This window comes from Schistocerca americana, chromosome 1, assembly GCF_021461395.2.
Source record: "Schistocerca americana isolate TAMUIC-IGC-003095 chromosome 1, iqSchAmer2.1, whole genome shotgun sequence".
NCBI classification, from domain to species: domain Eukaryota; kingdom Metazoa; phylum Arthropoda; class Insecta; order Orthoptera; family Acrididae; genus Schistocerca; species Schistocerca americana.
In genome coordinates this window covers 715,633,203-715,661,197 of record NC_060119.1, presented here as the reverse complement: position 1 = coordinate 715,661,197, position 27,995 = coordinate 715,633,203, and the positions used below count along the sequence as shown (strand labels likewise).

Sequence of the window (27,995 nt, the reverse complement as noted above, 5' to 3'; positions counted from 1 at the left end):
CTCAGCAGAGCGCACCTGTTCGTCTTTTTCTAACTTTGTTCTGTCTTGAGTAGCAGCAATTAATGTTGGGTTAGCTGTGTGTCTCTCTTAAGATTTGAGTGGCAAGAAATTGGCTCCACATACCACTTCGTCATAAACCTCACAAACTAGTTTAGGGACAACTTCACCTTCACAGCGTTTGTTTGAGTATCCAACTTGAGCCAATTTGATGTATTATAAATGTTTCATGTGTTTTTGTTTATTATTTTGTGTTTAGTCTTAATAAATCATATTGTTATTTTGGACAGACTTTCATTCTGTTAATCGGTAGAGCAACCCATCATTTCTCACTACGTTAATGAAACCTTCCTTTATTTAACTTATTTATCAAATTTAATTATTGCAGGTGCCAAACTCTTTTCTACTCCACCTGCAGGGTTGATTACAGTCAGTTCGCTTATATAATTTTTAATCCATGTGCAACAGCAAAAGTCGGAGTTAGAATAGGGGGGGCTTAGAGCATCATTTACATATGTAGATTCTAGAAGAATTTAGTGTTAAATACACTGCTTGCCCCGGCACCTCGCACACTTATCAGGGGTCCCATATCACTCCAACTGCACACGCCCCACACCATTACAGAGGCTCCACCAGCTTCAACAGTCCCCTGATGACATGCAGGGACAAGGATTCATGAGGTTGTCTCCATATGCATACACGTCCATCCATTCGATACAATTTGAAACGAGACTCGTCCGACCAGGCAACATATTTCCAGTCATCAACAGTCCAATGTCGGTGTTGACGGGCCCACGTGAAGCGTAACGCTTCGTGTCGTGCAGTCATCAGGAGTACACGAGAAGGCGTTCTCTTCCGACAGCCCATACTGATAATGTTTCGTAGAATGGTTCGCACGCTGACATTTCCTGATGGCCCGGCATTGAAATCTGCAGCAATTTGCGGAAGGGTTGCATTTCTGTCACGTTGAACGATTATTTTCAGTCGTTGTTGGTCCTGATCATAATTTGACGAGTATAGGACAGATAGCTGCCCGTGGCGTTATGTTGTTGTTGTTGTTGTTGTGGTCTTCAGTCCTGAGACTGGTTTGATGCAACTCTCCATAATACTCTATCCTGTGCAAGCTGCTTCATCTCCCAGTACGTACTGCAGCCTACATCCTTCTGAATCTGCTTATTGTATTCATCTCTTGGTCTCTCTCTACGATTTTTACCCTCCACGCTGCCCTCCAATACTAAATTTGTGGTCCATTGATGTCTCAGAACGTGTCCTACCAACCGATCCCTTCTTCTAGTCAAGGTGTGCCACAAACTCCTCTTCTCCCCAATTCTATTCAATACCTCCACATTAGTTATGTGATCTACCCATCTAATCTTCAACATTCTTCTGTAGCACCACATTTCGAAAGCTTCTATTCTCTTCTTGTCCAAACTATTTATTGTCCATGTTTCACTTCCATACATGGCTACACTCCATACAAATACTTTCAGAAACGACTTCCTGGCAGTTCAGTCTATAGTCGATGTTAAGAAATTTCTCTTCTTCAGAACGACTTTCCTTGCCATTGCCAGTCAACATTTTATATCCTCTCTACTTCGACCATCATTAGTTATTTTGCCCCCCAAATAGCAAAACTCCTTTACTACTTTAAGTGTCTCATTTCCTAATCTAATTCCCTCAGCATCACCCGAGTTAACTCGACTGCATTCCATTATCCTCGTTTTGCTTTTGTTGATGTTCATCTTATATCCTCCTTTCAAGACATTGTCGATTCCGTTCAACTGCTCTTCCAAATCCTTTGCTGTCTCTGACTGAATTACAATGCCATCGGCAAACCTCAAGTTTTTATTTCTTCTCCCTGGACTTTAATTCCTACTCCAAATTTTTCTGTTGTTTCCTTTACTGCTTGCTCAATATACAGAGCGAACATCGGGGAGAGGCTACACCCCTGTCTCACTCCCTTCTCAACCACTGCTTCCCTTTCATGGCCCTCGACTGCCATCTGGTTTCTGTACAAACTGTAAATAGGCTTTCGCTCACTGTATTTTACCCCTGCCACCTTCAGAATTGGAAAGAGAATATTCCAGTCAACATTGTCAAAAGCTTCCTCTAAGTCTACAAATGCTAGAAACGTATTGCCACACGTGTTCCAACGTTTCTATGGAATCCAAACTGATCTTCCCTATGGGTGGCTTCTAACAGTTTTTCCATTCGTCTGTAAAGAATTCGTGTTAGTAATTTGCAGCAATGAATTATTAAACTGATAGTTCAGTAATTTTCACATCTGTCAACACCTGCTTTGTTTGGGATTTGAATTATTATATTCTTCTTGAAGTCTGAGAGTATTTCGCCTGTCTCATAGATTTTGCTCACCAGATGGTAGAGATTTGTCAGGGCTGGATCTCCCAAGGCTGTCAGTAGTTCTAATGGAATGTTGTCTACTTCCGGGGCCTTGTTTCGACTTAGGTCTTTCAGTGCTCTGTCAAATTCTAGATGCAGTATCATATCTCCCATTTCATAATCATCTACATCCTCTTCCATTTCCATAATATTGCCCTCAAGTACATCGCTCTTTGGAGAGACCCTCTATATACTCCTTCCACCTTTCTGCTTTCCCTTCTTTGCTTAGAATTGGGTTTCCATCTGAGATCTTGATATTCATACAAGTGGTTCTCTTTTCTTCAAAGGTCTCTTTAATTTTCCTGTAAGCAGTATCTATCTTACCCCTAGTGTGACAAGCCTCTACATCCTTACATTTGTCCTCTAGCCATTCCTGCTTCGCCATTCTGCGCTTCCTATTGATCTCATTTGTGAGACGTTTGTATTCCTTTTTGCCTGCTTCAGTTCCTGCATTTTTATATTTTCTCCTTTCATCAATTAAGTTCAATATTTCTTCTGTTACCCAAGGATTTCTACTAGCCCTCGTCTTTTTACCTAGTTGATCCTCTGCTGCGTTCACTACTTCATACCTCAAAGCTACCCATTCTTCTTCTACCGTATTTCCTTCCCCCATTCTTATCAATTGCTTCCTTATTCTCTCTCTGAAACTCTGTACAGCCTCTGGTTTAGTCAGTTTATCCAGGTCCGATCTCCTTATATTGCCACCTTTTCGCAGTTTCTTCAGTTTTAATCTACAGTTCATAACCAATATATTGTGGCCAGAGTCCACATCCGCCCCCGGGAATGTCTTATAATTTAAAACCTTGTGTTGAAATCTCTGTGTTACCATTATATAATCTATCTGAAACCTGTCAGTATCTCCAGGTTTCTTCCATGTATACAACCTTCTTTTATGATTCTTGAAGCAAGTGTTAGCTATGATTAAGTTATGCTCTGTGCAAAATTCTACTAGGCGGCTTCCTCTTTCATTTCTGACGCCCAGTCCATATTCACCTACTATGTTTCCTTCTCTTCCTTTTCCTACTAGCGAATTCGAGACACCCATGACTATTAAATTTTCGTCTCCCTTCACTATCTGAATAATTTCTTTTATCTCATCATACAGTTCTTCAATTTCTTCGTCATCTGCAGAGCTAGTTGGCATATAAACTTGTACTACTGTAGTAGGCGTGGGCTTCGTGTCTATCTTGGCCGCAATAAGGCGTTCACTATGCTTTTTGTAGTAGCTTACCCGCACTCCTATTTTTTTATTCATTATTAAACCTACTCCCGCATTACTCCTATTTGATTTTGTGTTTATAGCCTTGTAGTCACCTGACCAGAAATCTTGTTCCTCCTGCCACCGAACTTCACTAATTCCCACTATATCTAACTTTAACCTGTCCATTTCCGTATTTAAATTTTCTAACCTACCTGCCCGATTAAGGGATCTGACATTCCACGCTCCGATCCGTAGAATGCCAGTTTTCTTTCTTCTGATAACGACGTTGTCTTGAGTAGTCCCCGCCCGGAGATCCGAATGGGGGACTATTTTACCTCCGGAATATTTTACCCAAGAGGATGCCATCATCATTTAACCGTACAGTAAAGCTGCATGCCCTCGGGAAAAATTACGGCCGTCGTTTGCCCTCGCTTTCAGCCGTTCACAGTACCAGCACAGCAAGGCTGTTATGGTTAGTGTTACAAGGCCAGATCAGTCAACCATCTAGACCGTTGCTCCTGCAACTACTGAAAAGGCTGCTGCCCCTCTTCAGGAACCACACGTTTGTCTGGCCTCTCAACAGATAACCCTCCATTGTGGTTGCACCTACGGTGCGGCTATCTGTATCGCTGAGGCACGCAAGCCTCCCCACCAACGGCAAGGTCGATGGTTCATGGGGGGGGGGGGGGTGCGTTATAGTACTTGTATTTTGCCGGTGCTTACCCTGGAACTATCGTCGGCATGCGAGGGCGGCGGCGGCAGCAGCTGCTGCTGGGAGAGGTGGGCGTCGCGGCGTGGGGGCGGCGGCGGCTGGCCGGGCGCCGGAGGCGGCACGGGGACCAGGCTGCCCGGAGGCCGCACCACGCGCAGCGACACGCGGCTCGGCGTTCGCCGCAGCACCTCCAGGGCTTGCTGTAACACGAAAATCAAACTCTTACCATTCATCTGTGTCCCACCGACACAGCCGAAGAAGTCGCGCAATCAACATTTCCTGAAGATATACTACTGTACATTATACACTGAGGTGAAAGATATGCACGTATATGCAAATATGCGTGATGGCCGCACGACGGGAATTGACAGACTTTGGTTGCGGTATCTTACTTTGGGCTAGACGCATTGGACATTCCATTTCGGAAATCGTTAGGGAATTCAATACTCTGCGATCCACAGTGTCAAGAGTGTGCCGAGAATACCAAATTTAAGGCATTGCCTCTCACCACGGACGACGCAATGGCCGACGGCGTTTGCGTAGGGTTGTCAGCGCTAACAAGCGAGCAACAACCTGCGTGAAATAACAGCACAAACCAATGTGGTACGTACGACGAACGTATCCCTTAGGACAGTGCGACGAAATTTGGTGTTAATGGGCTGTGGGCAGTAGACGATTGAAGCGAGTGCCTTTGCTAACAACGCGACATCGCCTTTAGCACCTCTCTTAGGCTTGTGAACATATCGGTTGGGATCTAGGGATTGGAAGGGATGGCCTGGTCAAAAAAAATGGCTCTGAACACTATGCGACTCAACTTCTGAGGTCATCAGTCCCCTAGAACTACTTAAACCTAACTAACCTAAGGACATTACACACATCCATGTCCGAGGCAGGATTCGAACCTGCGACCGTAGCGGTCGCGCGGTTCCAGACTGTAGCACATAGAACCGCTCGGCCACCCCGGCCGGCGATGGCCTGGTCAGATTAGTCCCGATTTCAGTTGGTAAGAGCTGATTGTAGGTTTCGAGTGCGACGCACTCGCTACGAAATCGTGGACCCAAGTTGTCAACAAGGGTCTTTACAGGCTGGTGGTGGCTCCATAATGATGTGGGCCGTGTTTACATGGAATGGACTGGGTCTTCTGGTCTAACTGAACCGATCATTGACTGGAAATGGTTATGTTCGGCTACTTGGAGACCAATTGCAGCCATTAATGGTCTTCGTGTTTCCAAAGAACTATGTCATGTCGCATGGCCACAATTGTTTGCGATTAGTTTGAAGAACATTATGGACAATTCGAGAGAATTATTTGGCAACCCAGATGGCCCGACATGAATCCTATCGAACAATCATGGGACAAGCCAGAATGAGATTTTCACTCTGCAGCGGAGTGTGCGCTGATATGAAACTTCCTGGCAGATTAAAACTGTGTGCCGGACCGAGACTCGAACTCGGAGAGAGCTTCTGTAAAGTTTGGAAGGTAGGAGACAAGGTACTGGTAGAAGTAAAGCTGTGAGGACGCGGCGTGAGTCGTGCTTGGGTAGCTCAGTTGGTAGAGCACTTGCCCTTGAAAGGCAAACGTCCCGAGTTCGAGTCTCGGTCGGGCACACAGTTTTAATCTCCCAGGAAGTTTCATTCATGGGATATAATCGAGAGACCAGTTCGTGTACAAAATCTTGCACCAGCAACACTTTCGCAGTTATGGACGGTTATAGAGGCAGCATGACTCAGTATTTCTGCAAAGGACTTCCAACTGTTTGTTGAGTCCATACCAAATCGACGAGCTGCTGCATTACGCCGGGCAAAAGGAGCTCCGACGCGATATTAGGAGGTATCCCACGACTTTTGTCACCTCATCTAATTAAAGAAGCTGTTACTGTGTTTCTGAGGTATTGCATCTATGGCTGCATCAATGCAAGTGTACTCATGATTCACATTTGCCTTCTGGTGAAACCGCTGTGCCAGTTGCCAAATGGCCGTAAGCTATCTAGAGTCAGCGACATGCCAGATTAAGATATGTCGGGAGGTCGGCACGGCGGAACTACACTCAGCACCAGTGGCGGCTCGTGAGTATACATTCTGTGTGTTCATAAATGTTTAGATTCAGATAAATCTGAGAGTGAGAGTCCCATAGTGCTCTGAGCACAATGGGACTTAAATTCTGAGGTCATCAGTCCCCTAGAACTTAGAACTACTTAAACCTAACTAACCTACGGACATCACACATGTCCATGCCCGAGGCAGGATTCGAACCTGCGACCGTAACGGTCACGCGGTTCCAGACTGTAGCGCCTAGAACCGCTCGGATTCTCCGGCCGGCACACAAACTGTCGTTTGCATAAATGATTAAACTGAAGTAGTAGTGTTTACTGATATGGTCACTTGACTAGAATACAAATGAGGAGCCGAGATCCATAAGAGCCTAAAGCACACTGCCGTCGATACCACATTCAAGTGAATACCAGAGAAACCGGTGAAACAGCTTTTCGTGAATTTTCAAATGTAGGATATGGGCCTACAGCACAGATAAACTCGACTCACCATAAGATCAATAGATTTCAGAAGGATGAATAAATGATACAATCTCACATTAGACGGTGATGTGCTTAAGGCCCTTATGATTCTCAGCGCCTCTAATGGATTACTTTATGATAAAATTCATAATTTAATATACTGTAACCTACTCAGACCCTCACAAAATATGTTTACTGTCAGTACAACTTATACTGACGTACGATCTAATTTTACTATATAGTGAGTGAATTAGCATATCTGAGGAGTGCGCTGTCATCTAGCAGGATTTATGCCGAGCGAACGCGAATAAAAGTCTAGCGCAGTATGCTGCCATCTGCTGGCACCAACGTAAACTTCTAGTTGAGTGGCAAGGGCTACATGTGCACATCGTGAACCATGCACATTGTTTAGCAAATTACGTCACGCGAACAGCGCATGCGCAGAAGCTCCTTAAAACACGACTGTAGGTGTCCTCACCACCCTGTTGCCAAGTTTCACGGAGTCTAGAGGAACAGTAGCACGGTAGATTATGTGCCGTATCTGTCACATTGCAACATCTATGTTACGTTTAACAGCATTCAAAGAAAAATAACCAATAAATTCGCAAGCTGTCGAAAATTATGGAGTTCACATGCTCTTGCGCCCTTACACAGCAGCCGCCACTGCCCAGCACAATTTGTGGGGTGAAGTGATGGGGCCGGCCTCTGTGGAAGAGCGGTTCTAGGCGCTTGTCTGGAACCGCGCTGCTTCTACGGTCGCAGGTTCGGATCCTGCCTCGGGCATGGATGTATGTGATGTCCTTAGATTAGTTAGGTTTAAGTAGTTCTAAGTCCAAGGGACTCATGACCTCAGCGTTAAGTCCCATAGTGCTTAGATCCATTTTTTGAAGTGATGATGGGTCGGCTGTCGGATGGTCATACCCAACCGACCGGCCAACAAGAAAAATCGGTCGGTCGTTGGCCAAAACGCCTACAAGCGCCCAGTTTGTTAGACGGTGGGTGCGTGTGTATGGCCCTTAAATGGAGCTACTGAGATGTGACATTATTGCTTTCAAATTTGTCAAAAATGGTTCAAATGGTTCTGAGCACTATGGGACCTTTTTTTAACATCTGGGGTCATCAGTCCCCCTAGAACTTAGAATTACTTAAACCTAACTAACCTAAGGACATCACACACATCCATGCCTGAGGCAGGATTCGAACCTGCGACCGTAGCGGTCACGCGGTTCCAGACTAAAGCGCCTAGAACCGCACGGCCACAACGGCCGGCTCAAATTTGTCATTTTGTATCATTAAAAAAAATGGCAGCTCAGAAAAGGGCGCGAATAATTCGTTCGTTTATTGTGAAAAACTGTAAATTTCGCTTGGAACTTTTCGTAGGATGATGATTTATGAGTTTTGTAAAGCCCTAACTCAACAGTAACGCCTCGCACAACTTCGTTCAGCTGTCAGTAATCGATCACCTTCAGAGGAGACAGTTCAAAATATTGGTTTGCAGAAATTCGTCGTGACCGTCCTTCCGTCAGCGATGAATTTCGTGAAGGCCACCAAAATCAGTTTGTCCAAAAAAGACATGGATGCTACTCACAAAAGATCGAAGACTTAGCGCGACATGGAGGCATGTTTAGGCGTATCTAATTCTGCACTACATTCGATTCTGCACGAACATTTAGCTGTGAAATAGATCTGCTCCCGATGGATTCCACAGAATCTCGCTGAACCTCAGAAGCAGTCCCATGTCGGCTGGTGTAAGAAAATGCTCTAAAATTTAGACCGAAAAGATGCAAAGTCTGTATACTGTACAACATCGTGGTAGGGGGCGCAACCTGTACGTGAGCGTACAAGCCGGGAACTAAGCAGCAGTTAACTGTTTGGGTGGTCCATGACGAACCAAAATCAAGAAAAGTGGTTCGTTCGAGAAGCACTATCAAGAAAATGATTGGTTGTTTCTTCCGTTACACTGGACTGTTGTTTGAGAGGATCGAAGAACAATTAATGTAGAACAGCAGTTTACAGTTTCTTTGCCACAAGTCATCGATCGGATCATGTAAAACAACCGAAAACGTCGCATCATTCCTTATCATGGCGATGGCATTTGTCACACAGCACGTCAAACAACTCAAGATCTAATTAATATTTCCTTACTTGAATTCACCTGATTTATTGCCTAACGGACTTCCCTTTGTACCTTTATGTCAAACCAAGAAATTATACAAACAAAAGTTTATATCAGACGTGATTTATTGGATTTGTGACTAAAATGGAAGGTAATTACTTTTGAGTTATCTTTCCACTATGTCTTACAACTTTTGTTTGGCCGATGATACATCATTTTTTATGTAGGTACATAACTTTTATTTAATTTGCACTCTATTATTTGTATCCTAATGGATAAGATTAATAAATGGCGCCCCGATTTATACGTACAAGATTTAACTTAGTGATTTCTAAAGAGTTCTGATATTAAGAAGGCTATTTACGCACACCGCGAAAATGTACTTAATTCATTAAATAATAAATTACAGACTACTGATATATTTCGTGACCAGTTAAAGCCATTAGACTGGGCACATCACAATATCCTTGTAAATAAAATTACACTTCTTGAGAATTTTAGTAACCTTTCAGTACTAAATTTGCAGGTGCCAAGTTTACTTTGTTTATAGATGATTCAAACATTGAAATAAACAGCAAATCAAATACAGTTTTAGAAAGAGGTGGTGGTGGTGGTTAGCGTTTAACGTCCCGTCGACAACGAGGTCATTAGAGACGGAGCGCAAGCTCGGGTTAGGGAAGGATTGGGAAGGAAATCGGCCGTGCCCTTTCAAAGGAACCATCCCGGCATTTGCCTGAAGCGATTTAGGGAAATCACGGAAAACCTAAACCAGGATGGCCGGAGACGGGATTGAACCGTCGTCCTCCCGAATGCGAGTCCAGTGTGCTAACCACTGCGCCACCTCGCTCGGTTTTTAGAAAGACCGGTTAATGAAATTTACATGGGCGTTAATAAACGGTTCCTAGCCAGTTGTTTGTCACTAAACTTTGCAAAGAGACACTATACGAGTTCAGAATTTTTAAGCGGTTTGCTCCTCAGTACATGTGTAAAATATCACGCAAGCAGATACAAGAAATTTGCAGTGTTCAGTTCTCAGTATTGCAACTTGATAATAAATTAAGCTGGAAGGAGCATACCACAGAATTGCTAAAGCACCTAAACATATCTTTATTTGCAACGCGTATGTTGTCAGGCATGGGTGATATGAAAATAAAAAAGCTTGCATACTTCGCTTACTTTTATTCCATATTATCATATGGTACCTTTTTTTCTTTGCGTAACTCATCAAGTGAAACTAAGATTTTCCAAGTCCAAAAGCGTATAAACATGAATTATTTATGATGTAAACTAAAGAAGAAACTGGGGATATTAACTACAGCTTCCCACATATTTATTTCTTAATGGAAATTGTCGTAAATACTATATCTCTTTTTCAAATCAAAGCGGAGCTCATGAAACCAGTGCTAGAAACAAGAATGAACATCATACGGATTTAAACTTACTTTATTTGGTTCACAAAAATGTCCATCATTCAGGGACACACATTTAATAACTTACCAAGAGCTGTAGAAAAGTTAACCACTAGTAAAATTCAGTTTAAGAGCAGCCTAAAGATTTGATGGCGGCCAACTTCTTCTACTACACTGACGAATTTATTAGCGGAACCGACTGATGCGTATACAGGGTGCTCCGAGAGGTATGGTCAATATTCAGGGATATGACAGGGACGATCATTGGAAGTAAAGAAATGCACACCTTAAGAGCTATGAGCATTTCTTCATCTTCGATACTGTAAAACAAATCTCTTCTACTGCAAGCTCTTTGGTCTCCATGTTTTGGGAGGACATAGTACAGACCAGACAAAAAAAGAGTTTATTTATGTGGGCTGTAAAATGCATACTGGTACCCTAGGCGTTATGGGCTCTTGTGTAGCAGAAGAGATGTGTTTCACAGTTGCAAAGATGAAAAAGTGCTTATAGCTCTTAATGTATGTTTACTAAACATTTTTTCCTTGTTTTGGTTTATACTGCCACCTCCCTAAATATGGGAAGCAAACAGTGAAAGAGATTTGTTTCACAGTATCGAAGATGAAGGAGTGGTCATAGCTCAAAGTATAAATTTTAGATCCCATGTTTACTACACTATTCTTCTAATGATCCTTCCTGTCCTGTCCTTGAATATTGACAGTTTCTCCTGAGACACGCTATATGTCGTAGACAATATCAAATAATTTAACTGTTTCTTAAAATCTGAGTTCTGCACATCTTCTGGGTAGTAACGTGATTAAGTTAAATAAGTGCTGTAAACTGATCTTCCCCATGATGATGCAGGGCTACAATGGCTTAAGAATTATCATATGAAAATGAAGGTGCACGACATGTAGCATACGTTTACATGTTCTGTGACAAGTTTGTCATAAACCTATTATATGAAAATATATTTTAAGATTTTTTTAACTTATTCCATATCTATGAGGACCATTTCACTTAGGATTCGTGGCAGGGTCACTGACATACCTTTTCTTTATTAAGTACCGTAACAGAAAAAAAATTAAAACACCCATTGAGAGTTCTCCATTCTTACTTTATTGTAGAAGCAACACACATGAGGTACATTGAATAGTTAAATTTACAGATCGATAGCTCAGGAAGTTCTAATGGACCAGGCATCGGCCTATGCTAAAGCACCCACATTAGTACACTGTGTACCTTCCATGGGTGGCAATGCATGCACTGACATTGGCATGCAGTCGATCATAAAGGCGACGAATACAGTCTTGGGATTCATTATTCCGCATGTGTTTTAATTGTTCGTGTAGATCTGTAAGAGCTGTAGGTGGTCGCATGAGTCACTTGTTGTTGCATCATGTCCCACACGCGCTCGAATAGAGTCGAGTCCAGCGATTGTGCAGCTCAGGGAACCTGCTGCACGTTTTGCAGAGCACGTTGAGAATCAAGAGCAGCGCATGGGCGAGCATTATCCTGTTGGAATAGCACATCAGCTTTATATTGCAAGAATCACAGAAGAACTGGTCGAACAACATTCTGTAGGTATCAAGTGCTGGTGAGGTTCCCTCCACGAACATCAAAAGTGCTGTAGATTACGCCATTCTATCCTCTAGGTAATCCTCTGACAGCACCCGTCGAGATGTGGACGTCGTTGCTGTAGCATGAGTGAAAGATGGGCTGGACAGCTTGAGGTGCACATGCCCATGATCCTAGTGCTACTAAAAGGTTCGCAACATTTGATGTTGACACTACCTGGGTCACATTTGCTCTCATATGTGCTGTGGAAGACATCGATCTGCCACTTCTGGCCTCAAATATGTTGGTCACAGTGCGCGTCTATTTTGTGTAGACGCCAAGAACCTCGCCTACAAGTGTGAGAATGCTCGCGTGTCCACTGTTGTTAACACTGCCTCACAATTGACATGGCACACCCAACTTGCGTGGCCATTCTCCGAAGCGACTATCCCACCACTTGAAAGGCCACAATTTGACCACTGTCACACTCGCTAAGTTGGCTGCAGGAAGCAGTAGTTTGCCTCCATGGCAATGTGCCCGCTTGCACTAGAAGTCTGCACCACACTGAGCCTTGTGACTATGCTCATTCCGTTTTAAAGGGGTGGACACAGATGGTGCTCTGGTAGCTATGCCACTAGACCATCTGCTGGTGGATTATGTTGAAAGCTGTAGTGTGAGGAGGGCTATGCGAGAGGCGTTCAATGAATTCGAAAGTAAAGTTCTATGTACTGACATGGCAAAAAATCCTAAGAAATTTTGGTCTTACGTCAAAGCGGTAGGTGGATCAAAACAAAATGTCCAGACACTGTGACCAAAATGGTACTGAAACAGAGGATGACAGACTAAAGGCCGAAATACCAAATGTCTTTTTCCAAAGCTGTTTCACAGAGGAAGACCGCACTGTAGTTCCTTCTCTAGATTGTCGCACAGATGACAAAATGGTAGATATCGAAATAGATGACAGAGGGATAGAGAGACAATTAAAATCGCTCAAAAGAGGAAAGGCCGCTGGACCTGATGGGATACCAGTTCGATTTTACACAGAGTACGCGAAGGAACTTGCCCCCCTTCTTGCAGCGGTGTATCGTAGGTCTCTAGAAGAGCGTAGCGTTCCAAAGGATTGGAAAAGGGCACAGGTCATCCCCGTTTTCAAGAAGGGACCTCGAACAGATGTGCAGAACTATAGTCCTATATCTCTAACGTCGACCAGTTGTAGAATTTTGGAACACGTATTATGTACGACAATAATGACTTTTCTGGAGACTAGAAATCTACTCTGTAGGAATCAGCATGGGTTTCGAAAAAGACGATTTTGTGAAACCCAGCTCGCGCTATTCGTCCACGAGACTCAGAGGGCCATAGACACCGGTTCCCAGGTAGATGCTGTGTTTCTTGACTTCCGCAAGGCGTTTGATATAGTTCCCCACAGTCCTTTAATGAACAAAGTAAGAGCATGTGGACTATCAGATCAATTGTGTGATTGGACTGAAGAGTTCCTAGATAAGAGAACGCAGCATGTCATTCTCAATGGAGAGAAGTCTCCCGAAGTAAGAGTGATTTCAGGTGTGCCGCAGGGGAGTGTCTTAGGATCGTTGCAATTCACATTATATATAAATGACCTTGTGGATAACATTGGAAGTTCACTGAGGCTTTTTGCGGATGATGCTGTAGTATATCGAGAGGTTGTAACAATGGAAAATTGTACTGAAATACGGGAGGATCTGCAACAAATTGACGCACGGTGCAGAGAATGGCAATTGAATCTCAATGTAGACAGGTGTAATGTGCTGCGAATACATAGAAAGATAGATCCCTTATCATTTAGCTACAAAATAGCAGGTCAGCAACTGGAAGCAGTTAATTCCATAAATTATCTGGGAGTAGGCATTAGGAGTGATTTAAAATGGAATGATCATATAATGTTGATCGTCGGTAAAGCAGATGCCAGACTGAGATTCATTGGAAGAATTGATAGATAATCTCCAGTGGAAGACTTTGCAGGAGAGACGCTCAGTAGCTCGGTACGGGCTTTTGTTGAAGTTTCGAGAACATACCTTCACCGGGGAGTCAAGCAGTATATTGCTCCCTCCTACGTATATTTCGCGAAGTGACCATGAGGACAAAATCAGAGAGATTAGAGCCCACACAGAGGCATACCGACAATCTTTCTTTCCACGAACAATACGAGACTGGAACAGAAGGGAGAACCGATATAGGTACACAAAGTACCATCCGCCACACACCGTCAGTTGGCTTGCGGAGTATGGATGTAGATGTAGTAAGTAATACAACACATTTTTTCTGTCAGTTTCCGTTGAAAAAATGCTGAATTTTTTATGGAACATCACGGAAAATTCCTACTTCAGCCCTTATAGCTTTATGAAGTTCCTACAGGTGGTGGCGCTATACATAGTCTTTAAAATGGTGTATGTAATGGAGGTGCGCTGCAAGCAGAGAGCTGTCACTGATTTTCTTTGGCGTAAAACCAGAGCATCGCATAAATTGATAGGTGCTTGCAGAATGTCTACGAAGACCTGGTAGTACACAAAAGCATGGTGAGTCGTTGGGCGATGTGTCATCATCACAGCAACAAGACGACAAACCTGTCCAGTCTCCCACGTGATGGCCAGCCACACACAGCTGTGACTCGTACAAGGTGCTCAACAGATGACAAATACCCCACTGCACAACTGGATGTTGTTGGTAGTGGTGACACGCTCATCCACCAGATGAGGTGCTCAAAGGTGTGTGATCGTTGGGTTCCTCACTGCCTAACAGAAGAACATGAAGAACAACGAAGAAGCATTTATGCAGAAGTGCTTGCGCGTTACGAGGCTGATCGTGACACCTTTTGGCGAACATTGTCATAGGCAATGAGATATGAGTTTGTCACTTCGAATTGGAGACGAAACGGCAATTCATGGAGCGGCGCCACACCACCTCTCCTCCGAAGAGAATGTGCACAGCGACACCCTCAGCTGGTAAGTCGAGACGAGCTCACAAAACTCCATTTGACTGTTGTACCTCATCCACCCTACAGCCCGGATGTGGCAGCTTCCGACTTCCACCCGTTTGGTCCAAAGAACCAGGAAGCAGTACGTGGATGACGAGAAGGTTATTGATGCAGCAAGACGTTGGCTCAGACATCGACCAGTAGAGTGGTACCATACTGGCATACATACACTTCCAGTATAGTGCGACAAAGCCCGTTCCCACGCAGTAAGGTTCATGTTCTCTGCAAGTCTGTAAGATGCGCATCGCTGCCGGCTAACAGGGTGAGATGCCGGCTACATCCCACTTTAACCTCCCACACGGTTTTTGATTCGGCGTGGAAGCTAGCTGGCTGGCTTGACTCCGTGAACAGCAGGGCGCGCCATCTGGCCGAACTGGAATCTTTCTCAAACGATTGTAAAAAAAATGAAAATATACCGAAAAAATTTGATTCTCGTGCCTCTTATAACTTCATTTGTCAGCTTCACGGTGAATAACCTATCATTTCGTTAAGAGTGATTTTATTGTGATATTTTAGGATTAAGTAAACTACCGGAAGAATTTCGGAAAACTTGCAGTTAAAATTAGAGGCTGCTATGATTTGCGTTTGGTGGATGTTACGTTATATGTAGCTAATATATTGAATTTTTCTTTAAGCTTCGAAGGATATTGTTATTTATTACCAGTCTCGAGAAAATGGATCGTACAAAAATCACTTCGTCTCGAACTCGCGAGCCAGCGAAAAAGCCACAATGAAATATACATAAAATTCCTTCTATCTCGTCAACGGTTTCAGATATTTAAACAAGATTTTGACAAACGATGGCACGAAAAGAAGATGGTATTTCGCCATATAATTAATATTCTAGACTCCCATATATATACCACGATATGCCAGCGGCTACAGATTTTTTCAATGAAATGATGTAATATTTAAGAGCCATCGATAGCTGGTGAAACGAAAATTACTCTGGTTTTGGAACAACATATGTCAGGCAATTTCTCTTTATTTTTGTACCGAAAATGGGCATTTTCGAAAACTATTGACCTGACTTTTCATTAGTTGCTGTTTTATAATTCTTTCGCATTTTCACTGCATTAGAATGTTATTGACATGAATATTTACAAACTCTGCTGCATGAGTTGTGAATGTGCCAACAAGAAACTTAACGTGTTGTTCAAAACTCGACACTGATAGCGTCTGTCTGAACAAAATTAACCCAACTGCTCCGGACGTGTTAACGCGCGCGCCTTTGTATCTGCCGCTGTGTGCTCTGAACTTGTTTCGCATGCCACCAGTCGTACCTGGTACTCTGAACGTGTCTACGCGTAGACATGTTCAGAGTACCAGGTGGGACTGGTGGCGCGCGAAACAAGTTCAGAGCACACAGCGACAGGTACAAAGGCGAGCGCGTTAACACGTCCAGACAAGTTAAAGGGAATGAAAAGTCTGGCGAAAAGAAATCGATACTTTTGTTGAAACTGTAACGGAATCCTGTACCCCAGTGTGTGTTTAATAATGAATGATGTGGATTGACATTGGCCACAGAATTTCATTTCTGTATCTCAATGATCTGAGAAATTTGAATACATTTAAATTTGCAAACTCCAGTCAGCTACCTATCAAGGTGTAAACAGATTAGCAATATCTTTGACAAACTAATAGATGTTTGTGGTCAAAAAGTACAATTCTTCATTCCGTATTGAGATAGGAAAGAAAAGATGACATGCTACGCGGTGTTAATTGTTCCCATATTGAGGTATAGAAATAAAATCTGTTGCTCAGTTTCAGTCCATATCATTCGTTATCAAAAGCGCACTGAGGTATACCATTTAGTCGAAATTTCAACAGTAGTAGCGATTTATTTTCCTCAGACCTATCATCACCTTTATTTTTCTTCAGGGAATCGTTATCAGAGACGAGTTTTGAATAATACGCAAGGCTCCTTGTTGCCACATTAATCGGTTTCAAATTACAGCTGAGTTTATAAATATTCATTTCACTACGATTCTAATGCAGTTGAAATTGCGACAGAATCATAAAACAGCAATTGATGTAAATATATGTCAATAGTTTATGAAATAACCATTCCTGGTATAAAAACAATCTAACTTCTTTGGACAGATGACTCCACAGCCACACAGCAAGACGTAATGATAAGCAGTTCATCATGAAGCTGTCGAATAGATCTATAAGATGTGAAAGATTTTTTTTTACCTTATAGTTTTTTTAGAATCGTTTGATAAGGATCGCAGGTCGGCCAACGGGCGTGTGAAGTTCTCTTTGGTCTCGCGGGTTGAATGGCGTTGTCAAAGATAGCCCACCCTGTAGGCTGTGACGTCAGTCGCCAAGCAGGACCCTTAATCGGTCAGCGCAGGTAGCATATAGGGAACCCGACTGGGTCTCACAAAAGCTATAGCACCGCACCTATCACGGGAAACATCATCCCCGCTCAGGCTGCGGAGAGGCACGCATAGCCTCTGTCGCTGTTGCTACTCGAGATGTCGGGAAGCGGAAGGGGACGCAAAGCTGCTGCCTTGGCGGAGTTGCTGCTCACGCTAGCAGGAACATCCGGCAAGAAGAAGAAGAAGACTGCGGCGCAGTGCTTTCGCTGCCAAAAGCTTGGCCACGTCGCCAAGCATTGCAGCGGCGCAGTTGCATGTTTGAAGTGTGCGCAAGCACATGACACACGCGACTGCAAGGAGAAGGACACCCCTTGTATCTGCGTCAACTGCGACGGCGCACACGCGGCGAACGCCCGTTCCTGCGCCAGAAGAGGAATTGGCGCGGACCGGACAAGAAGAAGACGCAGAAGCAAGTGACCACCACACATGAAGAGGCGGTCTCTTGTACAGAAGACGCCGTTTCCAGGCGTCTAAAGGACGCTGTACTAGAAGCCGGCGTCAGATTGCTGTGCTGACGCAGGAACTTCGCTCAGCCAAAGAAGACTCCGCCACAAGAGAAGACACCGTCACCCGGACGACTTCTGCACGAGCGAAGGGGTTCGCAACGGTGGCCACGCAAACTGACGAGCCTGCCGAAGGGGAGGCGACACAGTAAAAGGACACCGAAGCAGCTGCACAAGAGGAAGAAGAGTGGGAAGAAGCACCATTCCTCCCGCTTCCGGACATGTACAGCGCAAGTGCTGTAATGAAGAAGATAGCTAGTTCGCCTCGCGACGGTACATACCCCCACCACGAAAATCCCTATCCTTTTGTTCCACCAAACCATCCAAAACCGCCACTCCCACATCAGCCACTTGGCTATCCACAAGGCCTTCCTGGACTTTCCAGGGAGGATTTCAATCTCATTGATTCCTACTATACCTTCACAGCAATGCAGATGCGTTGCGTAATCGTTTCTCTGGATAGCGGAGAATATGCGAAGACAGAATACGTTACGTATGAAGTCAAGCCCGAGGAACAGACCTCAGCCACCAGCAAGAAGAAAAAGGAAAAGCGTCACATCGACAAGCACAAGAAATAGATCATCGGCACTCCTTGCCAGTTCCAGTTACATCAAATAGTCCCAGGAAAAAAAGTTTCGTCAAGATTCTCAGGGGAGTAAAGGCCAATAGGCCACAAACTTCCATTCGAACTTCCTCACAGTGAGGAAAGTCAAAAAGGAGCCGCCAGCCAGCACGGGAAACATGCACAACTCCCAGCATGGCAGCCGGTTAGCAGACGACAAAGACCTCAAAGAAGCCGTCGCATGAGCCGGCAAGTAAGATGACAGCGAATCTTACTCAGTGTGACGGAAATTACGTTGAAAAGCAGGGTTTTGCAGCCAAAAGGGTGGGGAATATTAGGGTGGACCGGAATCCTGAGTAACACCAACCTACTTTCAGAAAACAAGTGTTGCATTATTTACTGAACGCCCCTCGTACATCTACCATCTCCCAGGTGGCATATGCTGTCGCTAGATCAAAAACGATAAGGTGTTCTAATATTTTCTACATCTACATCTACATTTATACTCCGCAAGCCACCCAACGGTGTGTGGCGGAGGGCACTTCACGTGCCACTGTCGTTACCTCCCTTTCCTGTTCCAGTCGCGTATGGTTCGCGGGAAGAACGACTGCCGGAAAGCCTTCGTGCGCGTTCGAATCTCTCTAATTTTACATTCGTGATCTCCTCGGGAGGTATAAGTAGGGGGAAGCAATATATTCGATACCTCATCCAGAAACGCATCCTCTCGAAGCCTGGACAGCAAGCTACACCGCGATGCAGAGCGCCTCTGTTGCAGACTCTGCCACTTGAGTTTGCTAAACATCTCCGTAACGCTGTCACGCTTACCAAATAACCCTGTGACGAAACGCGCTGCTCTGCTTTGGATCTTCTCTATCTCCTCTGTCAACCCGACCTGGTACGGATCCCACACTGATGAGCAATACTCTAGTATAGGCCGAACGAGTGTTTTGTAATCCACCTCCTTTGTTGATGGACTACATTTTCTAAGCACTCTCCCAATGAATCTCAACCTGGAACCCGCCTTACCAACAATTAATTTTATATGATCATTCCACTTCAAATCGTTCCGTACGCATACTCCCAGATATTTTACAGAAGTAACTGCTACCAGTGTTTGTTCCGCTATCAGATAATCATACAATAAAGGATCCTTCTTTCTATGTATTCGCAATACGTTACATTTGTCTATGTTAAGGGTCAGTTGCCACTCCCTGCACCAAGTGCCTATCCGCTGCAGTTCTTCCTGCATTTCGCTGCAATTTTCTAATGCTGCAACTTCCCTGTATACTACAGCATCATCCGCGAAAAGCCACATGGAACTTCCGACACTATCTACTAGGTCATTTATATATAAGGTGAAAAGCAATGGTCCCATAACACTCCCCTGTGGCAAGCCAGACGTTACTTTAACGTCTGTAGACGTCTCTCCATTGATAACAACATGCTGTGTTCTGTTTGCTAAAAACTCTTCAATCCAGCCACACAGCTGGTCTGATATTCCGTAGGCTCTTACTTTATCAGGCGACAGTGCGGAACTGTATCGAACGCCTTTTTGCGGCATTGAATTATTATTGCTTAATGATATGTTGCACGCGGCTGAGTATGTCCTCTCTTTTGACCTGTGGAATGGAAAGTACAGCTAGTGTTGGCACTTACGTAGTCGGTGAGTCCGACGAGGGAGACGCCGTTGGCGGCGAGCAGGATGTCCCCCGGCTGGAGGCGGCCGCACAGCCAGGCGGGCTGCTGCGGGAACAGCCGCTTGACGCGCACCAGGCCGGGCCAGCGCTCCGCCGAGTCGGCGCCGCCGCACACGCTCAGCCCCAGGCCGCGGCTGCCCTTCACCAGCTGCACCTCGAACGCAGAGTCTGCAACACCGCGCCACACGGGCTTCCTCAGCAGGGAGATGTGGATGGTAACCGAGAGAACACTCTACAAGACAACAGTCCTCCCAGCACTAACGTACGGGTGTTCTACGTGGGGAATCACGTGCCAGACCAACCACAGAAAACTGCAAAGAGTGCAAAACAAAGTACTGAGGTGGATTCTGGACGCCCCACCATGGACACCAATACGCGAGCTCCACGAAACAGTGGAAATTGAAACGATACACGACACTGTGAAAAGATTAGTAAACACACTATATGACAAATTAGAAACACTAAGAGAAAACTGTAGACAACTCAGAGACACAGGTACTGTGATACCCCGAACATGGCACAGGCAGAGAGTACCACGCCTAATCATCCAAGACCCTGTAGAGTAGTAATCAATAGTGAATAGTTTAAATGTTTAATATGTTTTTGTCCTAGTTTAGTCCATTCGTGTTTCCCTTTGATATAATATACCTTTGTTATTTTGTCTTGCCAATTCGTGCTCCATTGTTGGGATCCAATAGTGAATAGATAAATGTTTAATTTGTTTTTGCCTTTGTTTTTGTCGTTTCGTTCCCAAGTAATTAGTAGCGTAGGAACCCAAACTAAACCAAGCCGTAGCTACTAAGTCCAATTCCCCCCGCCCCTCTCTCTGTCGGCTGTGCGACCACACTTAGCATCATAGATTAACCTAGAGTTAACCAGACTAGACTAGAAGATATAGAGTCCAAGTTTAAGTGTAGACGCAGACCAGCTGCGGACCTACGCATGCACGACGCCCGTCCTCAGCGGGCAAGCGGCGGGAAACACTGTACCCCACCAAGGTGGGGACGACCAGCATGCCGCAACAACGAGCACAGCGGCCGCCACGGAACGACAACAACATCTCGCCGAGCGGCCGACTGGCGCAACTATACAAAAGGAAGCAGTGGGAAGCAGTACCCGCTTCACCCACTGCAAAGAACCCAAGAACCCTAAACCCACGCCCCATAAATCGAGGATGGTCGGGGACCGCAAGCCCTTATTGTTACCGCCCGCATCTCGTGGTCGTGCGGTAGCGTTCTCGCTTCCCACGCCCGGGTTCCCGGGTTCGATTCCCGGCGGGGTCAGGGGTTTTCTCTGCCTCGTGATGGCTGGGTGTTGTGTGCTGTCCTTAGGTTAGTTAGGTTTAAGTAGTTCTAAGTTCTAGGGGACTTATGACCACAGCAGTTGAGTCCCATAGTGCTCAGAGCCATTTTTGAACCTTATTGTTACCGACCGTGCCCTCCAAAGCCCACCATTTGTTTTTGTCACGTAAAAATGAAATCCCAGAGAATAACAACAGAAACCACACAAAAATACACGTAGATTTGGCGGAGCCGAAGGCACTGTAAACGCCACGTGACACACACATACAAAAATGGGCGTCAGCTGCGGTCGCCAGTACTGCTGATGGACAGAGTTTTTGCCGCTACATACATCACCAAATGGCTAAATCGGGACACTGTCTCCCTATCCCAGTAGCAGGTTGACTGTCTAACGGCTGCAGGGCCAAAAAAATATGGTTTTCAATATTACGTATAGTTATTGACTGAATTTTAATTTCTGTCGTAATCTACTCACTGAGACCTACACTGAAGCATCAAAGAAACTGGTATAAGCAGGCGTACTCAAATACACACATGTGTAAATAGGCAGAATACAGTGCTGCGGTCGGCAACGCCTATATAAGACAACAAGTGTCTGGCTCAGTTGTTAGATCGGTTACTGCTGCTACAGTAGCAGTTTATCAAGATTTAAGTGAGTTTCAACGTGGTGTTCCAGTCGGCACACGAGCGATGGGACATAGCATCTCCAAGGTAGCGATGAAGAGGGGATTTTCCCTATGATCATTTCACGAGTGAACCGTGAATATGAGGAATCTTGTAAAACATCAAATCTCCAACATCACTGCGGCCTGAAAAAGATCCTGCAAGAACGAGACCAACGACTACTAAAGGGAATCACTCAACGTAAAGGAAGTGCAACCCTTCCCCAGATTGCTGCAGATTTCAATGCTGGGCCATCAACAAGTGCCAGAGTGCGAACCATTCAACGAAACATCATCGATATGGGCTCTCGGAGCTGAAGACCCACTCGTATACCCTTGATGACTGTACGACACAAAGCTTTACACCTCGCCTGGGCCCCTCAACACCTACATTGGACTGTTGATGGCTGGAAACATGTTCCCTGGTCGGACGAGACTCGCTTCAAATTGCATCGAGCGGATGGACGTGTACGGGTATGAAGACAACCTCATGAGTTCATGGATCCTGCATGTCAGCGGCGGACAGTTCAAGATAGTGAGGGCTCTGTAATGGTGTGGGACGCGTGCAGTTGGAGTGATATGGGACCCTTGATACGTCTAGATACGGCTCTGACAGGTGACACGTACGTAGTGTCTGATCACCTGCATCCATTCATGTTCATTGTGCATTCCGACGGACATGGGCAATTCCAGCAGGACAATGCGACACCTCACACTTCCAGAGTTGTTACAGAGTGGCTCCAGGAACACTCTCTTGCGTTTAGACACTTCCGCTGGTCACCAAACTCCCCAGACATGAACATTATTGAGCATATCTGGGTTGCTTTGCAATCTGCTGTTCAGAAGAGATCTCCACCCCCCTCGTACTCTTACGGATTTATCGACAGCCCTGCAGGATTCATGGTGTCAATTCCCTCCAGCACTACTTCAGACATTAGTCGAGTCCATGCCACATCGTATTGCGGCACTTCTGCGTGCTCACGGGAACCCTCCACGATATTAGGCAGGTGTTCCAATTTCTTTGCCTCTTCGGTCTGTTATTTTAGGTTCAAAGTTTAACACAGTAACACAAATATTACGATTACAAATTGTATATATGTCTTAAGGCTATGTATGTCACGGAGCCCAAAATACATAAACTAGAATATGGCCTTGGTACAATGAATGAGAGAGGAAAAAGGCTATTTCAGTTCTTCAATAAATTTCAGGTAGAAATAGCGCTTACTCTATTCAAGATTCACAAGAGGCAGTGGTATACTTGGAAAAGGCCGGTAGGTACAGGAAGAGTTCAGTTAGATTCCATCATGATCAGGTATAAATTCTGAGATCAGATACTGGATTGTAAGGCGTGCCCAGGGGCAGATATAGACTCATATCACAATTTGGTAATGATGAATACTAGGCTGAAGTTTAACAGACTAGTCAGGAAGAATCAATGTTTTTCGTTTATCTCCCATGTTCATGGAAGATTACTACATGAATGTTTTCCAATGTATATTGAAAAAACGTTGCCCTTATTCGTATACTAACGGTATGTCTGGTGAATGAATTAAAGAAACAATAAATACATGAAAAAAATATTTGGAATTGTTTTCGTTGATAACCCTTTAGTGTTCGTGATTCGTAGTCAGTTGCAAGCGCCAGTTTTCGGAAAAGTGGTCCGTTATGCATGGTTTTTCCGCGAAATTAATGCCAACGCATGAAATCTTCAGCAATGTTAACGATGTTTCTTTGCCGAATGAGATTCACACGAAGAAATGTCGCTGTTACAAAGCTGCCTTCGCGCGATGCTCGTGGTGTTCTGACTTTCTCTGTTTCGAATGTTTCTACTATCGATCTCATCCAAGAGAATGCACAAGAGTGGATAAAAGTAAGAATATAATGTAAGAACTAAGAATCTATAAGAATGAAATACAACAGTATGAGAATTTAAAATGATGACAATGGCTGAAAACACCATACACACATATATAATAAATTAATAAATGTATGAAGCTTCTTGTGAAACCCAGTAGTAATTTTACAATTAATATAACGCTTTTTATCCCCTATCTCGATAAGAAAAATTCGTGTAGTAATCTTCTACGACCATGGCAGATGAATGAAAAATAAAATAAATAAAATCAGTAATCGGATTTCGAACTCGGGACGCAAAAGTGAGAGGCCGCGACGCTAGTCACTGTCCCACCGGTTGAGCTGAGCTTATCGACCGCTAAAAGACATCTAAATTACGTTGAAAACTTTGACCGTCGTTTTCTTAGAAACGGTAGAGTCTAGCGGATAAGGCGAAACAAGTGTTGGTTTATTTTTACTCCTCTTCCCCTGAGCGAAGTTTCTGGGAAATCGGGCTATAGCAATTGCCGTGTCCTCCTCGTAAGTGTATTTGCAACACAATTTGCAGACGGTATCCACATACATCAATGAATGTAACTGCAAAATTATACCACTGTACAACACACAGTTCAAGAGATACAGCGTCGTAAACATTGAGATGCGTGAGGAAAGGCCGCAGATTATCCAGATTATACTTATTCAGTGTTTAACGGTGAGAACGCTTAGCGACTTCGGAAAACTTCAAACCATTTCTAAACTTTTTATAACTTACACGCCTAACTTCCAAAGTTTAACAGATTAACTCATTTATAAAGTTACAACACCTTTGAAGCTGTTTTACTCGTGGAAGTTCGATTCTTCAAAGAATTGTGGGTTTACTGGGTGCCATCTAGTAGTAGAGAATATTTCGTATGGCCATGCCAAATATACCTTTGTGATTGTCTATAAATGTCTCCATGCTTTAAGAAGTCGTTCACACAGGAGGATCGTACAAACATATCATCGTTTGACCACCGAACCGACTGCCGTATGGAAAACATTGTAATAAGCATCTCTGGTGTAGAGAAACAAATGAAAGAGTTGAAAACAAAAAAGCCGCTACATCCGAAATTAATTATTCGGTTTTACAAAGAGTATTCTACTGCGTTGGCCCAAACTTAGCTTGCATTTATCGCTAACCTCTCGCGCACCGCAGATCCCAAGCAACTGGACGAAAAGCGAAGATGACTCCGGTATATAAGAAGCGTAATAGAACTGACCCGCAAAGTTACAGATCAATATCCTTAACGGCGGTTTGCTGCAGAATTCTTGAACATATTCTCAGTTCGAATGTAAAAGTTCCTTGAGACAGGAAAGCTTCTGTCCAGAAATCAGCACGGTATTAAAAAGCATCGCTCGTGAGAAACTTAGTTTGCCATTTTTCTCTTGATATCCTGCGAACTGAGGACTGTGGCAAAAGGCAGATTCCATATTCATAGATTTCCGAAAAGCATTTGACACGGTTCTCCACTGCAGATTGTTAGGGAAGGTACGAGGCATAAGCCTTAAGCACCCAAATGTGTGAATAATTCTAAGACTTCTTGACTAATGGGACCCAATACGGCGACTGTTCACTGGAGACAGGGATATCGTCAGGTGTGCCCCAGATAAGTGTGATAAAACCGCTGTTATTCCCTATGTACATGTATGGTCTGACGTCTACGATTAGCAGCAATCTGCGACTGTTTGCTGATTTTGCTGTAGTGTACGGGAAAGTATCGTAGTTGAGTGAGTGTTGGAGGATACAAGACGACTTAGACAAAATTTCTAGTTGGTGTGATGAATAGCAGCTTCCCCTCAATGTGATGAGTAGGAAAAACAATCCCGTAATATTCTGATTAGATGTACCATTAGTAGTGTGCTATTTGACACAGTCAGGTCGATTAAATACGCAGCCGTAATGTTGCAAAGCGATATGAAATGGAACGAGCATATAAGCATTGTATTTGGGAAGGCCAATGGTCGACATCGGTTTATTGGGAGAGTTTTAGGGAAGTGTGGTTAAACTATGAAGGAGACTGCATATAGAACGCTAGTGCGGTCCATTCTTCAGTATTGCTCAGGAAGGCATCGAAGCTATTCAAAGGCAGGCTGATTTGCTATCGGTAGATCCGATCAATACGCCAGCGTTACGAAGGTGCTTCGGGAACTAAAATGGGACTCCCTGCAGGGAAGGCGACCGTATTTTGGAAGAAAACTATTCAGAAAATTTAGAGAACCAGCATCTGAAGCTGAATGCAGAAAGGTCCTACTACCGCCAACATACGTTTCGCTTAAGGAAGGCATATTGATAGTCTTTTTCCCTCGCTCCACTTTCTAATTGAACAGGAAGGGAAATAATTAGTAGTGGTACAACGTGCCCTTCGTCACGCATCCTATGGTGGCTTGCGGAGCATGTGTGTAGATGTAGAGTCTCACTCTCACTCTTGCTTCCTTTACCTCGCTAACAACGCTGCAGTGTGGTGGTGGTGGTGATGATGATGATGATGATGATGATGGTTTCGTTTGTGGGGCGCTCAGCTGCACAGTCATCAGTGCCTGCACAAAGTCCCAATTTCTTTACACAGTCCAATATCTTTACACAGTCCAATATCTTTACACAGTCCAATCTAGCTACTGTCACGAATGATGATGATGATATTATGAGGACAAGACAAACACCCAGTCCCTGGGCAGAGGAAATCCCCAAACTGGCCGGGAATCGAACCCGGGACCCCCTGATCCAGAGGCAGCAATGCTCGTCACAAGACCACAAGCCGCAGACACGCTGCAGTGTCAAGCCACATAATGACACATCTAACAATATTATTTCGCTTCAATTCGAAAAGTGTCGCACAGACTTAGAGACACTATTTGTTTGCTGTCTACAGGATTGTAAAAATAGGACAAACGATATAACCATGAATTTCATAAATGCGATATATCTGCGACCGGATTAATGGAACATAGGAAATAAACTGAGGTGACAAAATCCATGTGTACCTCCTAACATAGCGTCAGACCTCCTTTTGTCCTGCGTAGTGCAGTATATCACCGTGGCACGGACTCAACAAGTCGTTGGAAATCCCCTGCAGGAATATTGAGCCATGCTGACACAATAGCTGCCCTTAAATGCGCAAGTGTTACCGGCGCAGAAATTTGTGCATGTACTGATATCCCTCTTATGTCCCATAAATTTTCAATAGGATTCACGTCGGGCGATCGGAATGGGCAAATCATTCGCTTAAATTGTCCAGAAAGTTCTTCAAACCAGTTGCGAATATTTGTGGCCCGTTGACATGGTGCATTTCTTGCATGAAATTCCATCGTTGTTTGGAAACATGAGTTCTATGAATGGTTGAAACTGGTCAATGATCAGTTCAGTTGGAGAGAGGGCGTAGTCCATTCCACGTAAACATAGCCCACACCATTACTGAGCCATCACCAGCTTGAATATTGCTTTTTTAACAACTTGGGCCAATGGCTTCTTGGGGTCTGCGCCACATTCTGACACTACCATTTGCTCTTACCAACTGAAACCGGGACCCATCTGACCAGTCCACGGTTTTGCAGTCGTCTAGGGTCCAACCGATATGATCACGAGCCCATGAGAGGCGCTGTAGGTTACATCGTGCTGTTAACAAAGGCACTCGCGTCGTTCATCTGCTGCCATAGCCCATTAACTCCAAATTTCACCGTACTGTCCTAACGGTTATGTCTGTCGCACGCCCCACGCTGATTTCTGCGGTTATTTCACGCAGCGCTCTTTGCGGTTAGCAGTGGAAATTCTATTGCAAACGTCGCTACTCTCCGTCGCTAAGCGAAGGCCGTCGGCCACTGAGCTGTCCGTGGTAAGAGGTAATGTATGGGATTTGGTATTTTCCCACACTCTTGACACTGTGGATCGCGGAATATTCAATTCCCTTAACGATTCCCGAAGTGAAATGTCCCATGCGTCTTGCTCCAACTACGATTCCGCGTTTAAATTCCGCTAATTCCCATCGTACAACCATATCACGTCGAACACCTTTTCATGTAAATCACCTGAGTGCAAATGACAGCTCCGCCAATGCACTGCCCTTTTGTACCTTGTGTACTCGATACTACTGCCGTCTGTGTA

The 27,995-nt window shown here is 44.4% G+C and overlaps 1 protein-coding gene and 1 non-coding gene across 2 annotated transcripts in view; one reads left to right on the top strand and one right to left on the bottom strand.

The window, feature by feature from the left end:
* The window catches only part of LOC124593783 (tyrosine-protein phosphatase non-receptor type 13-like), a 723,760-nt gene that overhangs the window by 30,922 nt on the left and 664,843 nt on the right, over positions 1-27,995 (bottom strand). Inside the window, exons 4-5 of the mRNA XM_047132135.1 lie at positions 20,021-20,229; positions 4,322-4,510 (exon numbers count right to left, since the gene is read on the bottom strand). Coding sequence (XP_046988091.1) covers positions 4,322-4,510; positions 20,021-20,229 — 398 coding nt within the window. The remainder of the gene's footprint in view (positions 1-4,321; positions 4,511-20,020; positions 20,230-27,995) is intronic.
* On the top strand, positions 5,845-5,917 carry Trnas-uga. The gene has a single exon. It is a non-coding gene; the product is annotated as a tRNA-Ser (tRNA).